This window comes from Pelobates fuscus, chromosome 13 (assembly GCF_036172605.1).
Source record: "Pelobates fuscus isolate aPelFus1 chromosome 13, aPelFus1.pri, whole genome shotgun sequence".
Taxonomy (NCBI): domain Eukaryota; kingdom Metazoa; phylum Chordata; class Amphibia; order Anura; family Pelobatidae; genus Pelobates; species Pelobates fuscus.
This window is the reverse complement of record NC_086329.1, coordinates 18,023,869-18,041,540: the sequence shown is the minus strand read 5'-3', so window position 1 is coordinate 18,041,540 and position 17,672 is coordinate 18,023,869. Positions and strand designations below refer to the sequence as shown.

The 17,672-nt window shown below is 38.1% G+C and overlaps 1 protein-coding gene across 2 annotated transcripts in view; it reads left to right on the top strand.

Moving 5' to 3' along the window:
* Nucleotides 1–16,863, top strand: part of EXOC3L4 (exocyst complex component 3 like 4) — an 82,974-nt gene extending 66,111 nt beyond the window's left edge. For both annotated transcript variants that reach the window (XM_063439620.1, XM_063439619.1), the window contains exons 8-12: nucleotides 2,899–3,013; nucleotides 4,472–4,594; nucleotides 12,539–12,691; nucleotides 14,750–14,871; nucleotides 16,586–16,863. In XM_063439620.1, coding sequence (XP_063295690.1) covers nucleotides 2,899–3,013; nucleotides 4,472–4,594; nucleotides 12,539–12,691; nucleotides 14,750–14,871; nucleotides 16,586–16,751 — 679 coding nt within the window. In that variant the 3' untranslated portion in view covers nucleotides 16,752–16,863. The remainder of the gene's footprint in view (nucleotides 1–2,898; nucleotides 3,014–4,471; nucleotides 4,595–12,538; nucleotides 12,692–14,749; nucleotides 14,872–16,585) is intronic.
* The last annotated feature ends 809 nt before the right edge of the window (nucleotides 16,864–17,672 follow it).

The following is a 17,672-nucleotide window of genomic DNA, read 5'->3' as shown; positions in this document are numbered from 1 at the left end:
AGGATGGTATTTCCCATCTGGTCATATTATTTATGTCAACTCACTAGACCGTTCCACACAGTCCAAAATGAAATCCACTTTTAATTCACAGATTAATACTTAAAGGGAAACCATAGCACCAGAAAGACAAACTAATTTTCCTAGCACTACTGCTCCCCTCTACGTCAAGGACCACCCCCCTCCCCACACTTACCTGGATCCAGCGCTGACGTCCCTCAGTGCTAGTTCGGGTCTGCCTTCTCTCCTCCTCCGCTGACATAAGCCACCGAGGGAGACCTAATGTTCAATGGCCGCTCGCATTAGTACAGCCCCATATTATTCAATGCTTTTGTATGGGGTGATGCTGGATGTCCCCATGCACAGTGTGAGGACGTCCATAATCAGTTAGGTGACCAAAAGTCCCTAACAGCCCAGAAGTCCCTCTAGTGGCTGTCTGGTGGACAGCCATTAGAGGTGGAGTTAACCCTAGCAGGTAATTATTGCAGTTTCTTAAAAAGTTCCATAATTACCTACTCAGGGTTAAGGGACCTGGGACAGTGCACCCATACAACTTTAATGAGCTGAAGTGGTCTGGGTGTCTATTGTGTCCCTTTAATCAGGGTTATATTGGACCAACCCCCCATTGTAATATAACACAATCCTTTTTATGCTGGACATGCTGGATTTGTTCCCCCCCATGTTGCATCATATAGCATACCGAGGCAGCAGACCTCATTTATCGTGCTGATTTACTCAGTCACTTAGTTTTTGATTTTATGTTATATTGCTCTTTAATTCTTTTTTTTTTTTTCGTCTTTTTAAAATGTAATTCAAAATATTTAAACCAATAAGTCATGAACTTGCCACTTTCAATTTACTACCTGTGAATACCTAGCTTATTTTTTCTTTTTGCGTCATGACAATAAAAGGGTTCAAAACAAAAATAGACAAACTTTCTCCGAAGCCGTACTTGGGTTTTTCCCAGTAAGAGAATATTTCGATTCCCAAATGCTGGCATTTTTTTTTTACTTTACTGGAAGCACATTCTTTGGACAGGTTCAAATTCCTTAGCGCATGCTGAGAGCAACAAAGAGCTATAACTTTTGTTATGTTGGCTACACGTGGGGGGAGCGTTTAAATCTTTATATTTTATCGCTTGGTAAGCTGAGCGTGTCTGGGCTAAAATTCAGGGAATGATCTATGGGTCTGAAACAAGGGAGCTAGCTCTTACAAGCTCAATAGCAGATTATTGGACTCGGCTTGCTTAACCCCTTAAGGACATGTGTGACATGTCATGATTCCCTTTTATTCCATACGTTTGGTCCTTAAGGGGTTAAAGGAACACTCCAAGCGACATAACCACTTCAGCCCGCTGTAGTGATTATGGTACCAGGAGTGCCATTTAAGAACACTGGGTCAACTTACAGAGCAGGGAGGTGCTTATTGAAGCCCTGAAACCCTAGGTAAGTTGAAAAAAAAATTCTTAAAGGACCACTATAGGCACCCAGACCACTTCAGCTCAATGAAGTGGTCTGGGTGCCAGGTCCATCTAGTGTTAACCCTGCAGCTGTAAAAACAGCAGTTTCAGAGAAACTGCTATGTTTACACTGAGGGTTAATTCAGCCTCTAGTAGGCCTCTAGAGGCCGCTTCCCCGATTCTCAGTGTGAAAATCACAGTGAGAAGACGCTGACGATCATAGGAAAGCATTGAGTAATGCTTTCCTATGGGCGGTTTGAAAGCGCGCGCAGCTCTTGCTGGAGAAAGGTAAGTGTTTTAACCCCTTCAGCCCAGCGGGAGGGGGGCCATAAGGGTGGGGGGGGGGGGGGGGACCTAAGGACTACATAGTGCCAGGAAAATGAGTTTGTTTTCCTGGCACTATAGTGGTCCTTTAAGCAGTTTGATGACTTTCTCTAAGGGAGGTGTAGTGGTTATCGTGTGTGGAGAGTTTTTTTAATGATTTTTGGAATTATGCATTCCATTGATTTAGTCAATCAGCAAAATTATGGTCGTGGAAGGACTACACTAGAATTTTTTTGCAACAAATGATTACACAATGTTTGAAAGGGAATTTCTTGTTGGTTGTTTGTTCTGCTTTTGAGCCTTAAATTGTCTTGTCTTGTTTGTATACGCCACATCTGTCCGATCTTTCATGGCAGGAACAGATTAAAGGAGAGTTGTTCAGATTTCCTGGGAAGTTTTTCGACCCTATTGCCATGAAACTAACTGTAAGCCGTATCCTTTGTTCTAAAAAATAAAAGATTGTTAGCTCACATTTCCCATGTAAAATTATATCCTGTGTCGTTTCCTCTATTATGTCATCAAAAGACTTATTTCCGCTACTCACCTGGCTCATCTGGATCAGTATAAAGGGACAATCAGCACCAGAATCACTTTGTCTTAATGAAGTGATTTGGGGATATAACAGTCTATATCCTCGATCCAGTGTCACACACAGAGATAGTGGAACCGTGAAATATATAAAGGTAGCGTTACAAAACTGCATGGTGCATAAACAAATGCTACATACCATTTTATTTAAAGGACTTTTACTTAAACAGACGTTAGAAATCTGAACGTGATGAACGCAAGTCTTTTTTCAGCCTATATATCTATGTAACTAGGCGTACTGCTCATTGACCCATTTCACAACATTGTCTAGACACCAGGTATTACCAATGTTTTCTCCTCCAATGAGAGAGGGATATTAACATTTTTTTTAAACCGAAGTATATTTGAGGATATTTCTGTGTAAATTACCAGCTTTACATTTTTTGGACTCTGATACACTACACCGGGGTTCTAGAACTTACACGTTATACCTCTACGTGACTCTTGATTACAAATCCGGAAACATGTTGTGGACACCTTTGGGAGAAATAAGGTCTTATTTACAAATAAAATGTTTGTTCTCTCTTTAGGAAAAACCCAAATCAGTCCGACACAGAGCCGTGCACACAGGCAGTAACAAGCATCGATAATGCCAATGATACCTTGAAAAAGCATTTCTTCCAAGTTTTCAGTTCGTACACACTGGTAAGCAGTTATCGTTTCCGCCACATTATTGTCCTCACCTTCCTAGATAATAATCATGTGGATTTAAAAAATTTCGGGAGTTCTGTAAACCGTTACTTCCCAGAGAATAGTGGAAATACAGTAACACAGAGCCAGAAACACTTCATACTATTAGAGTGAGTCTCTATTCGGCCCTTAGGCACTGCTTGAATTAATTGCACCGCTGCTGGTTCTGCTATACATTATTTGTTACATTTTATGGCTGCGCAAAGACGGCTAACTATGCTCAGGTGGACAGCGCAATGAGGAAGATAGAGCAGGCTGAGAAAGCGACTATTTGGAAATAATATAGTAATATAGATTAAAGTATGTAACAATGGGTAACTTTTATGGTTTCAAAAGAACACATTTCAATTTATTTTCAATATGTAAACATATGCTTACTGACAATTATGTATTTAGGACGACCATAGGTCAATTGGAGCGTAGACAATTTCCATGGTTAAAGCCAGTAGGTTTGTATTATATACATATATCATGTAATATATGTCTGTCTATCGCTAAACGCGAATAGAGTGATACTATTCCCAAGCAGGGGGTTTGAAAAGATGTCATTTACAATAACCTAGTCATCATGTTCTGTTCCCAATAGATTGCTTTCCTGTTATATTATATCATGTTTTAACAGGAAACTGACTCATTATATTTAGTGCTTTCACATATATGAATGAGGCGAGAAATTTTAACGACCCAGTGATTCCCATTGTATAGTGTCACCTGTGCCTCGTCGTCTTCAAATTAAAGGGACACTATAGTCACCAAAGCAACTTTAGCTTAATGAAGCAGTTTTGGTGTATGGTTTGGGTGACCCTGCTGTCACATTGCTCAATTCCCTGCCATTTAGTAGTTAAATCACTTTTTTTTTATAGAGCCCTGGTCACACCTCCCTGCATGTGAGAACACACAGCCTTCCTAAACACTTCCTGTAAAGAGTCATTTAATGTTTACACTTCATTTATTGCAAATTCTGTTTAATTTAGAAAGTCTTATCTCCTGTTCTGTTAATAGCTTGCTAGACCTTGCAGGAGCCTCGTGTATGTAATTTCAATGTACAGAGCAGGAATTAATAACTTTTCAAGTAAGTTACATCAGATTGAAAATGAAGCCATTTTGTTTTCATGCAGGCTGTGTCAGTCACAGTCAGGGGAGGTGTGGCTAGGGCAGCATAAACAGAAACAAAAGTAATTTACCTCCTAAAAGGCAGTGAATTGAGCAGTGAAACTTCAAAGCCATGTTCTATACACCAAAACTGCTTTATTAAGCTAAAGCTGTTTTGGTGACTGTAGTGTCCCTTTAAGTAATACATTTTTATTTGTGTCTCTTTTTCTCTTTGTGTACACATTTTGTCCAGACTTTCACTTAAACATCCAATACATATATTTCTTTCTTAATGGTATGATGTTCAACTTTCTTTTCCAGCCGTCTTTTAAAAAGCTCATCACAAAAAAATGGCTTTCACAACGTACAGATTTCAATGCAGTCATTAAATCTACTAAGGAACAATGCCAGTACCTAAAATATCTAATCACACCTCTTGACAAGGTATGTTATGTGGAAATTATCAGTAACCGGTCAAAGTTAAGTGCGGGAATGTCTCTGCAACCATTTGGAATTCCTCGTAGCCTCACACAGCCTGACCGTATTTATAGTACATGAAAACAGTCTTTTACAAACGAGTATTTTCTGCCCCTAACCAGATTTCAAAGTAAATTGTAAATCAGTGGTAGAATAGATTCATTAAGACGTACCTAAATAAATCAACGTTTAAAAGGTAAAAAAACGGAATTACAAATAGATTTTCTAGTTACTGTATACTCCCCCGTTCACTGAAATTCTTTCGGGAATTAGGGTCTTTATTAGTGAAAAAATTGTATTTTCTTTTTATAGCTGATGAAATACTCCAGAAGACAAACAATTTAGGCAAGATGATAAAGTCTACTGAAAACAGTTTGCACAACTCCTTAAAATGAAAGATTACCAGTAAAAAAAAAGAAAGGACCGTACTCATTCCACGAATCAGCAAATTCCTTGCATTCACTTTTATTGGACAATTACGCACAGAGCAACATTTCGACCTTCACATAGGTCTTTGTCAAGCTAGGTCTTTGTTAAGGTCGAAACGTTGCTCTGTACGTGATGGTCAAACAAAACCGCTTTATAATTGAACCCAGTGAGTGCTTGAAGCCTCTCTTTAGACTCCTTAAAATGAGACCCAAATAAAATAATACACGTTTATAAGTTTTCATAATACATTTTTTAAAAGGGTTGTTCAAGAGCTAGATCAGCATTGAACCCCACAATATCTACAGTAGAGTTCAGTCACGTAGAGAGATTCTTGAAGTGCCATGTTAACTATAAATAAGCTTGATTTAAAAAACCATTTGAGAATATCTTCCGAAGGTATTATCCATATACGCTGTTTAAACAAAAAGCGAAAGAGGAGGATGCAGCAACTAATAGGATGGAATACCGTATGAATTGAACAATATCTATAATAAGACTAAACTTTTAATAAGTAATAAAAATAAAATGTCCAAAATAGGACTGTGTCAAGAGTATACTACAAACACTGAACACCTAGTGCTATGTACAAAATATTGATGAAGAAAAAATACCAAACCGAACAAACAAATAAAAAACATCAATCGTTAAAAAACAGCTAAGCCTGTTCCACCAATATCTATAATAAGATAGGTTCCAAAGAAAAAAATCTGGTGACTGATATACGTTGGTTGTTAGCCTGTAATAATGATTAAACAGGGTAACACATCTACAAGTAGTTGTTTAGTGGATAAACGTTCCTTTCTTTGTTTAAACTTCCCTGCAGTATAGCATGGTACCAAAACTACTTCGGCACATTCCCTGTGATGATAGTGATATGAACTCACATTACCCTTAGTGCAGTAAGCCTGATCTGTCTGGTAAATTGTGTCTGGTAAATGTAACAGAGTACTAAATATAAAGGGGGCAAGTGAACACACTTGCTGTGATTGATATAATTGTATCAATATCGAGGATAGTTAGTGAGTCTTCCTTTTTGTAACTTATAAATATTATACAGAGGCTATGGCATGATTAGTGTAAACCAAAAAAGAAGATTTGGGATATGGCTGTGTAAATCTACAGAAGAAACATAAAACAAAACATAGTGTGATATTGTTATAAAATACAATATTTCATGCGCAGCAATCTTTTGCACTTACAAGATGTAGACGATAAAAGCGCTCTTAGGGTGCCTCCCCTGAAGTAATGGGGGGCTAGCTGGTATTGCTTGTCACCTCTGGATCCTTGTTATGATTATCTGCTATTGAATGAGGAGACAAGTATGGTGCTTAGTGATATCAGATTATATTAGAAAGTGACACCATTGGGGGGCGAAGAGGGGTAGAAAGCAAAATATTTGTTGTAATAGAGGGGATTTGGAGCTTGCCAAAGCGTGTATCCAAAACTCCAGGGATAGGGGAAAAGGAGAGTACAGGGAAATAGAAGGAACAAGGGCACTCCTTACCCCTAAGAAAACCCTGTCCAGTATAAGCAATGTCTATTCCCCAACCACCCCAACTTTAATAAAATGGTCAAGTCCTCTGTAACTTAAATATCTGAAATTTAGGTAAAAGTGCCGTGCTGCAGGTGTAGAAATATGAACTCTGGAGGGCCAGGTAACAGACTTAAGAAAATATGGTGGGAGTGGCAGCGCAGGGGCTATTTTGCACTTTTTATTTGTATTACTTATTAAAAGTTGTCTTATTATAGATATTGTTTTATTCATACAGTATTCCATCCCATCTATTAGTTGCTGCATCCTACTCTTTCGCTTTTTGTTTATTGTCTACAACACTCCGGAGGTATGCGCAGGCTTTCATTTATTTATTTCTGCCCTCTCCTTTTTCTTTTCTTTTCGCTGTTTATTTTTATTTACGTGGGACTCTGCGAATCTCCCTCCAGGATACATTAAATGGAGTTTGTTGCTAGTTTAGTTATCAAGCCAAATGTTTGTTTATGTACTGTTATGGGCTACTATGCTAGTAGAGAAGGCTCTATTCTGGTAATTCAATATAAAGCTGACTGCCCAATGCCAGGTATAAGACTTTAGTGATAGAAATTGTGTGTTTTTTGTTGTTGTTGTTGTTGCTATTTTGTGTGATTTTCTTGGTTTTCCTCTGCAATAAGAAGTTATTTGGTTTGGGTTTTTTTTGGTGGAGGGGGGTACAGTAATAAAAAATGATGGGATCAGTGTCGGCGTCAGTTCCGAGCTTCAAGGAGTTGTGCAATCAGTGCACATACTGATCCCAGCAGAAAACCACTAGACACCAGGGATAAATGTCTATATATAAATCAAATGTGTGTGTGTGTGTGTATGAATGTTAGTGTGTGCATATATATGTGTAAATAAATGTGTGTGTGTGTGTATATAAATGTGAATGTGTGTGTGTGTATGAATGTGAGTGTGTGTGTGTGTATGAATGTGAGTGTGTGTGTGTGTGTATATAAATGTGAGTGAATGTGCTTGCAATTTCCCTAACAAAAGAATGTTATTGACACTGCAGAGAGATAACACCAGCAACAACAACATTTTTAGTTTGGCGGGAGAGGCAATATTCCACCCCAGTAGTGCAGACAAAAAGCAATACAATAACGTTAAAAATGAATCTATTTCTTCTTAACATTAGAGTGTTTGCTTAACGAACAATGATTATTTCTATAAATAATTAATACATTTTAAATATAAAGAACATTTAATATCATACATGTTATACTGTTTTTGTCACACTCCTGGCATCCATAGGGTTAAGATTGCACTGCAGGGCGTACAAATCATGCAGGTCCCATTGACATTATGTCTTCATCACCGCCTCCAGGGACCAGTTACTTTTTCAACACTTATTTTTAACAGCGATCACAGTCACGTGATTTCCTGTAAAACATATAACCAGGTGCTTGAAAAATGATTTCCTGTAACTCTCTTCTATCAAAATTATTTCCGCCCTAAGAAAAAATAAATAAATGTATTCAGTGTTTGTTGTTTTTTTGTTTTTTTATTGGAGGGTGTAGGCACAATTTTTCTGTTGGGATTTATTTCACAAGGTAGAACCTGTGGATAAATGATCAGAATATGTCAACATTTTTTTAAAAAGCTGCCAAATTTGAAAAATTCTCCAAATTTTCTGAACTTCTATGTTACATATTTTATGAAATAGTTTGAGGACTTCTTGGGCAGAGGGTAGGGCATCATTTGGCCTTACAGCTATTAAGACAAGAGACTGGTTTATCCCCTGGACTGGTTATCATTGGGTAGGCAACTTAGGGACCTCCAAGTCCATATTATTTTATTACCCTTCACCGCACATGTAGTGGAGCCATTCGTCAGCTCTTTACCCAGTTATGAAATAAAGTGTTGAACATTTATATTTCAAAGTGATAAAGTGCAATAAAGTTAGTCATAGTGAATACAATGTTCGATCACGTAATTTCCAATAAACATCAAAGGGCAAAAAAAACCCAGAAAACTCTTTCTTTTCATGTTTATCTAATTGTCAAAATACATAATGTAAAATTGTATTCACTGGAAGTGTCTTTATTGCACTTAAAAGGACACTCCAGATCCTTAAACTTAGCTTGCTGAAAAGCTTAATATGTGAAGAGTGTGTCCTGTTTTTTATTTTGTATTAAGTGCAGATTTCAGTAGAAATTTATACTTTTACAAATTAGCCTGGTTAGCCCCATTTGACTTTTAATCAGGCAACTGGTCCTGTTACTTCCTGGTCTGGGTAGCTCAATGGAACTAAACTCAAGAGGCAGCAATTGCCCAGAGCACCTGCCGTGCAAAGACTTCTCATTAAGCTGCATTGGAAAGTCTGTGATTGGACATGCACAGAAAGTCTGGGAGGGGCTAGAGGGGAGGGCTTGCAAAGGCAGCAATCTGCAGCTTCTGCAAGCCTTTTATGGATATCCCCAATGAGAAAATGCATAATTAAATGCATGGATGTTTTCCTATGGGGAACATCTACTAAACAGTGATTTTTATTTATTTTGTATTTTGCTAGTGGAGTGTCCCTTTAATACTTGGGTGTAATACAGGACAATTGGCACAAAAGTGTTTTTCAAGCATCTTTGAGATAGGAATATTTTTTACACAATATAGTTAGAATCTGTTTAGGCAATTCAAATCTAATTTTCGTCTCACCCAGTGAAAATTGTGCAGGAGCTGGAAATGGAGCAACACTGATGCAGACTATGCGAACTGCGTTGTTGTGTATTATGATATTCCTGTTGTGATATTCGCACATCAAAAGTATTTGCATTGTAGGCCAAGAGGGGGCAATCAGCATCCCCTCTCAGAAATTGTCCTTTATTTGAAATGTCCAGAGTGTAAAAGGTCCTCACTTATGGAGGGGCAGGTGGGTGGATCCTGCAACAAAACCATTAAAGGAACACTCAGGCACCATAACCACTACAGAACACTATTGTGGTTATGGTGCCACTGAGTGCCCTTGTGCCATACCTTTGCAAGTAGTCCAACCATTTTAGCACAGTTTAACTTTTTTTAGCTGGGGCCTTCTGGGCACTGCTCTCCAGCTCAACTAATTTGCTTTCATCGCACTCTGTACATTTAATTAAAAAGGCAATTTCTGAGGGGCGGGGGTGTTAATTGCACCCTCTTGGCCGACGTTGCAAATGCTTTGTATGTGTGAATATCACAAGATGAAAGTTATAATAAACACCACAATTCACATAGTCAGCCCACTCCGATTCATGTCGCTATGGTTCCGGTTTCTGCACAATTTTCACTGGGTGGGGGTCAGAATTAGTTCGGAATTGCGCAAACAGACTGTGACTATACGGCGTTAAAAATATTTATATCTGAAAGATGCTTGGAAAAACACTTTTTTTTTGTGTCCTTTTCCTGTACTACACAACTATTACAGCATGCGGTAGTGGTTATGGTGCTTGAAGTAGTCCTTTAGAAAGGTTGTGTTTTTTTGCAACTAACATCTGGATGCAAAGAGAAGAGATGTGTTGCCTTATGACCAGTTCTGCACTAAGTGATTATGTCAAACAGGTACAGGAAAGGTTCGATGTGGGTTTTCACTTTCCTGCACATGACTTAGGGTTTTTTAGATTTTTTTTTTATTTTTCTATCTTTGACATCCGTGCCATTTTCAGTGTTGCTCAGGTAGTTTCGATGGAGGTGACAGAATGAGTTTGTTGCCTGTCATAAGGTCTGCTTTCTCAGTTAAAGATTTATGTTATTATTGCTACCAGTTAATGACACCCTTCAGTCCGTTGCACGTACCCTTCAGATGTCTGAATAGGCAGCACATGGGCACAATGTTATTTCATCATAACGGAGAAGAACTTTGCTAAGCATGTGGTCAGGAAGGACCTTACATATGGGAGCTCCAGGAGCTCTTTTGTCACTGTAGCTGCTTGCCCCACCAGTGGGTCCTCCCTTAAAGAGAGGCAAGAGAGTGGGTCCTGCAGGAAGGCCAATAAAGTGTTGGTTGTTTTTTTTTTGTAAATACCAACCAGCTGCAAGATATATGTGTTAGAAGAAATGTGTTGGCAGTAGATTAAGCCACCCTCACATTTATCTCCACCAGCCAAGCATCTTATTTTTCTGCCAACCTGGAAACTTGATAAGTATAAGTATTTGAAATACAGTTACCAAAGCAATTACTTAGCAAGTTAATATACTTAGTATATATTAGTTAGTATACTTCCCGAGTTACCCCCTTCTCTTACAATACACACAATGATGTTTCTCAGAAAACTTTGCGTTTTGAAACTTTTTCTTTTACATCAGAATCATCCTTCGTTAATTCGTCTATCCACCATCTGTCTTCTTCACCACCTGCTTTGACAATACAGAGCGGAAACAGCACACGTTCACTAGTCAATGCTATTCATGAACCTGTGAGGTCAGGAAGGAGGTGGCACAGTAAAGGAGGATATCGAGTCAGCATTATTTACTATGCATTGACCTCATCGGCTTTATCCTAGAATAGTAATGGCTTACCTTATCTCTGCAGCGGTTTACATTTCCCTAATGGAGACTCAATGTCAGAGTAAACATAGTCCTTAAATGTCACTAATAACAGTCTGGACATCACAAAAAACATAATCCCCGAACATCTTTATTTCTAAAAGTACTGATCACCGCCACTGTTGGAAATTCAAAATGAATTCAACCGGACTTTAAAATTCAAGGCCATACAAACTGCACATTAATTGTAAATCTGAATATATAACAACATTTACTGTGTCCCAGAGGAAAATAATGGAGAAGATTTGGTTGTCATGGTTGGATTGGTAACCATTGAAATGATAACTCCGGATGTCCTTGTGATTAGATTCACTACTCTACCAATCAGTGTCTGTCCGCTCGGACCTCGTCTCCTTTAGGGATGCACTTATTCTGCTTACGCCCCGGTTTATGACACTTTATTGACCAGTATGATCTAGTAATGTATTATATTAGTATGTTATGCATATTCTCCGTACTTTTTCAGATGCAACCCCATACCCCCTATGTTGAGTTTGTTCGCTTTGTGCACAATTAACAGTACTTATATATAATGTTACTCATCTACCTTAACTAATTTGAAACCAAGAAACTTTCATTCAAAGCCATACTGTCACCACTGTCAGTCTTTATGAAATACTCATATTGACTGTTGTCATTTAATTGAAATTCCAAACTTTCAAGAGATATACTTAGACAAAGGAGGAACTACGCCCGACCCTTCAAGACACTCGGCGGAGCTACTACCATCTAGAGGTTTCGATCCCACCAGCTGGGAATTAAGCCCATCTTTGGAGGATCCTGCGATCTCATACGACCCTCAATGCTGCATGCGCAAGAGTACAGCAGTCACATTTGTTCTTGGCGCTGAACCATCACGGGCTGAAGAGGACCTTAGACAACACAATGGCAGCGCCCACGAGGGACAGGTTTAGTTCATTAGAACTCACCTTTGCCCACCGCCCAGCCATGGGTCCGCCAGTAGCGATGTCACCATAGCAAATTCTGCAAAGTCCCCAGATACTGACAGTGCCACTTTAAAAAAACAAAATGGCTAAATCAAAATCAAATCTAACTTGAAGAACTTAATATTGGAATATAACATTCACTTTGAATTCCGAACAATTCATACTTCAGTGAATAACCCTGATATTGGTCTCACACATATATACATGATCTCAAAAGAAGGTATAAGACATTACCCATCCAGCTGTTGTAATATCACAAAAGAAAATCAACTAAAGAAGTCAACCCCATATTTTCTTTCTGTAGACACCTCGTACGCTTTATTATATTTTAGAAGTATTGTATAGTATAGAAGTATATTTTAGAAAAATGTAGTGGGGTCTAATTGAATTAATTTGTTTAATTATTGTAGGGCCTACCTTTTTTCATTTAAAATTTAAATATCCACACTTTTTTTTTTTTTTTGCTCTGCTTTAATGCTTGTTTTCGTTCAACAGGAGTTTGTCAACGATGTTCACAAGCATCTTGTAAAAGGATATCTCACAGAGATCATGAAGAGAAAAATGAGTTTAACAATGAGCCAACGTAAAAAAGCATCTCAAATAATGAACCAGGAGGGTACTGACTTAAACTCCGCAGTACAGGATCTGGTGAGAATAACCTCATGAGTGCACTATATAATCAACACAAATCACTGAAATATGCCCCAAAGCAATATGTTCCTTACCAGCACCACCACTTTCCACCACGTTCCAACATAGAAGTCAAACTGGATGCCAAAAGATACTACCACACTAGACATGAAGGGTTTCTACCATAGAGGTCACACTAGACATGAAGGGTTTCTACCATAGAGGTCACACTAGACATGAAGGGTTTCTACCATAGAGGTCACACTAGACATGAAGGATTTCTACCATAGAGGTCACACTAGACATGAAGGGTTTCTACCGTAGAGGTCACACTAGACATAAAGGATTCCACCATGGAGGTCACACTAGACATGAAGGGTTTCTACCGTAGAGGTCACACTATACATGAAGGGTTTCTACCATAGAGGTCACACTAGACATGAAAGGATTCCACCATAGAGGTCAAACTGGATGTGAAAGGATTGGCATTCAATATGAGCACTCTATTGTTAAAATCTTGAACAATACAAATGACGTAGATTTTTGTCAGTAATATATGAAATAGGTGTTTTTGATTACACTAGAGGAAAGTTGTCTTTGAATATGTAGAAGCAATAACCTTTGATACCAAATCCTGAATATAAACGTTATATTCTATTATTTAAAAGCATCACTGAAATAGTGCTTCTTAAAACACATTTTAAAAAATAAATAAATACATTAGTGTGCATAAAACCAAGACTACAAAAAGAGAAGTGAATGTCGACCTGTGATATTGTGAAAATAAAATAAATCTTAGGAATTTATCAGGACAGTGTGAGATGCTAGACGTGTCTTCCTTGGACAGTGTAGGCCTCAAATAAGACCTCTTTAGTCAATCACTAGTGTGTGACATCAGATCTGCAAAGGGAATTTGAGGCCACAGTAGACAAATTGGGAGAATTCTTCAAGTTTACCATTTTCCATTACGCTGTTTTGGCGTAAAGTTTGAAGTACTCCCCGTCAATTCATATTCTAATAAATAACCCTGAGAGTCTGTAATCTTCTCCAAAGTAACTCTGGAATGTTTCTCAAACAACTTGTCACTTGGATACATGTGTACAAGACTGACAATTGACAACATTCCATGTTCATCATTGGTCAAACATGTCTATTCTCACTCCTGGGTTTATTTACAAAGGGACACTAAAGTCTCCCAGAGTTATTGAAAGCATAGCTGACTTATAGATTTTTTTTTTCAATTTGGCTATCTTCACCAGAATTTTAAAATTAAATTTAAATTCACCTTGAATGCTCACTTTAGTTAATAACCCTAAAAATACGTAATGATCACGAAAACCAAAAATTGGATTTTAACATTATATTATCATTAGATCATTATTGGTAACGTTGTAACAATATTGTAAGCTGAATATGTCATTTCTTGTGATATACTACACTTTCTACATGAGTAATGATATTTTTTAGGTTAAAGGACCACTCTAGTGCCAGGAAAGCATACTCGTTTTCCTGGCACTAGAGTGCCCTGAGGGTGCCCCCACCCTCAGGGACCCCCTCCCGCCCGGCTCTGGAAAGGGGAAAGGGGTAAAAACTTACCTTTTTCCAGCGCTGGGCGGAGAGATCTCCTCCTGCTCTCCTCCTCCGATCCTCCCCGTCGGCTGAATGCGCACGCGCGGCAAGAGCTGCGCGCGCATTCAGCCGGTCACATAGGAAAGCATTCATAATGCTTTCCTATGGACGCTTGCGTGCTCTCACTGTGATTTTCACAGTGAGAATCACGCAAGCGCCTCTAGCGGCTGTCAGTGAGACAGCCACTAGAGGACATAGGGGTAAGGCTTAACCCATTCATAAACATAGCAGTTTCTCTGAAACTGCTATGTTTATGAAAAAATGGGTTAACCCTAGAAGGACCTGGCACCCAGACCACCTAGTTAAGCTGGAGTGGTCTGGGTGCCTAGAGTGGTCCTTTAAGTAACAGATGGTCAATAGAAGATTTAATATTAGGAACACCTGTGTTCTGTGTTAAATTCTCCTCTCTTAATACACTTTGTATTTTTATTTGTTTTCAATTTCCAGGGTTCTGCACACGAATATTTATTTTCTGCTATTCACTGTATTGCTGAAATACTTTGTTTGAGGAAAAGAGAAGAAATCCAATCGAAGCTCGATATATTATACCAGACGTATCCAGATATTAGGTACATTTTTCTAATGCAGTAAACCGCGATAAGTCTTTGACTGTACAGAACGATGCTGAGTGCTAGGTCATTTGTTGATTAAAAGTTAGCCAGACTCGATGGTGGCATCACACATGTGTAAGAGCTGCAGGTTAGAGATAACTGGATGTGGAAAGAGTTCGCTGGGTTACAGAGACAGACATAGCTAGGTAATGACATAGATGCATTCTGTAGCGGAGAGCTAATTTCCCACAGCTTAACTCCACCAATATTTTAAGTGGATGCAGGAACAAGTAATAAATCCAAGAGAATATCCAGCACAATCAGCAATAAAATCCAATAGTGTCCCATCACCTTTCCCAATCACTGGACGACACACAGTATCAGGAGTAGAACTGAAGTTTAATGGCAACATTCTTGCTGTTATGAGATTCTCCCATGCAAGGGAGGGATTCACATCAATTATACATTACACTAATCATATATACGTTACCTCCCACCCATCTCCTCCCCTTAGCTTCACAGTTAATACAATTATAATGCACATACTTTCCCCCACTTTTTAGATGTACCCCAAATATGTGTGATATATCTTTAAATATGGTACCCCCTGGTAGCCCTGATCTGGGTGAGGAACATATCCAAGATTTTTTTTCTTGTTCCTGCATCCTTTTAATATATTGGTGGAGTTAAGTTGTGGGAAATCATCTCTCCGCTACACATTCAACGATCTCTGAGTTTAGAAAGAAAAAGAGAGGCATGTAGCATCAAAGACGCATTTTGTGAATTGGGTGTCAATTACAGAGTTAGAGCGAGATTGGTTAAAAAAACACTATAGCTTTCAGAATACATATCTGTATTCCCCATATCAATTAGCTCCCCATGTGTAATATAAAAAATAAATAAAACTAATGACTCACTATTTCTCCAGTGATAAGTCTTACTTTGGCGTAGCAGCTACCCCCTCGTCATGTTGCATCATTCTGGAGTCAAACGCCTACAATTCCTCAATAGAGAATCATTGTATTTAATGATTCTCTATGACTGACCATGATGGCGGCCTGACCGTGAGAGCACAGTGCATGGCGTTGCGCTATGAAAACTATGAGTTAAAATTGCCGGCTTTCATACTCATATGGCTTTGAGGAGTGACTTAGAGCCTCGTTTCCAAGCCTTCTAATTAGTGAACTAAAGAGTTTTGGAGGAGTAGGACGGTGGAGTTGGGGGCAGGACTTTAGGCACTATAACAACTTTAATAAGTGCCTACAGTGTTCCTTTAAGGATTAATTTAAAGAGATAGACATTTAGAGAGAACGCTGAGTGCCTTAAGAGAACGTCCGGTTGAGATAAGGTGTACACAGAGAACTGGGTAGAGAGAAACTCTTTTAGCGAGAACTGGGTTTGGAGGAAGTTAGAAGTCACTTTAGAAAATCATAGAAAGAGTGAGAAAAACTAACTTATATTATTATTATATTATACAGTATTTATAATGAAATAAATAGAAAAAAATATATAATACAATATTCAGAAAATCATATGTCTCTCTTATGGTCAGCCACTTAGCAGGCTGTATATCATGGAAAAAAAATAGTCTGCATTAGCTTGGAATCTAAAAGATATATTTGCATAACTATATCTAGTAACACAGCATTATTTGGTCAGAGAAGAGAAGTGAAAATTGAACCATCTGTATTTTAGAGAAAGTGACTATTAATACTCTACACTTCTTTCACAGTGACGAACATATATATTCCATCTTCCATCTACAAGGCATACGAAGGAGCAAAAAAACGTTATTGATGAATTATTTTAGAGGATTACAGAGGATGGAACACCATCCTCCCCCCAATCAAACTCTGTTTTCAGAGATCGAGAATTCAACGAGAACAACTTGCTTCTAAAGTTTTCATTTTGTTCACCTGTTATGTCAGTTTATATGAAAACCTAATTTTAAATAGGCCAGTTGGTTTTAATCTACTGAAATAGTATTTTTAAATATATTAAATCATATATACCATTAAAAAAAAAAAATCTCCTTGGGCACAGTAACCTTGAAATTGTTGTTTTTTTCAGATTTCAATACCAGACTTCCATAGGGTCCATTTTCAAAATGTTTATAACATGTTTTTTTTTCCATACCAGTGCTTTGTGAGTGCTATCTTATTTACATACTTGCAAGGCATTCTGGAAGAGTTGTGAAAACATAATCTGCCAAGGCTGCTGTGACCAAAGAGAGTAATTTAAAAAAAAAATTATGATACTATATTAAATTGTATTTCTAAAAATGTATTTAATTCTAATTTATTTATTTTTTTTCAACTTTTTGATCTCACCGCAGTTGAAATAATGCTCATTTTGAAACAAGGACCACGTTTATTCATCATGTGAAATACAAAATTTTATTTTGATAACTATATATGGGGGACACAATAACAGGGTTATTCACTAAAATAAGAATACAAGGTGAATTCAAAGTTAATTTTAAATTTAATGTCAAAATAGCTGAACTGGTCTGTCGGGTATGCTTTCAGTCTACTCTGGCCTTGAATTTGAAATTCTCTTAGAATTCACTTTAAATTCTCAATTAAGTATTCTAAGCCCCGTAAGTGGTATGAAATCACTGTATGAAAATGGTACATGGTATGAAACCACGGTATGAAAGTGGTAGGAAATCATCTTGAGAATGACCTTGGTTAGAGGTTGAAATGTTGCCACTTGCTTGATACACAATGTTCCACAGAAGATGCCTGTTATTTAGCCCCTGAGTCCGGACCCCAAGGAAAAAGGCTTCTTATCCATGACCCCAGCTAAATGGTGACAAT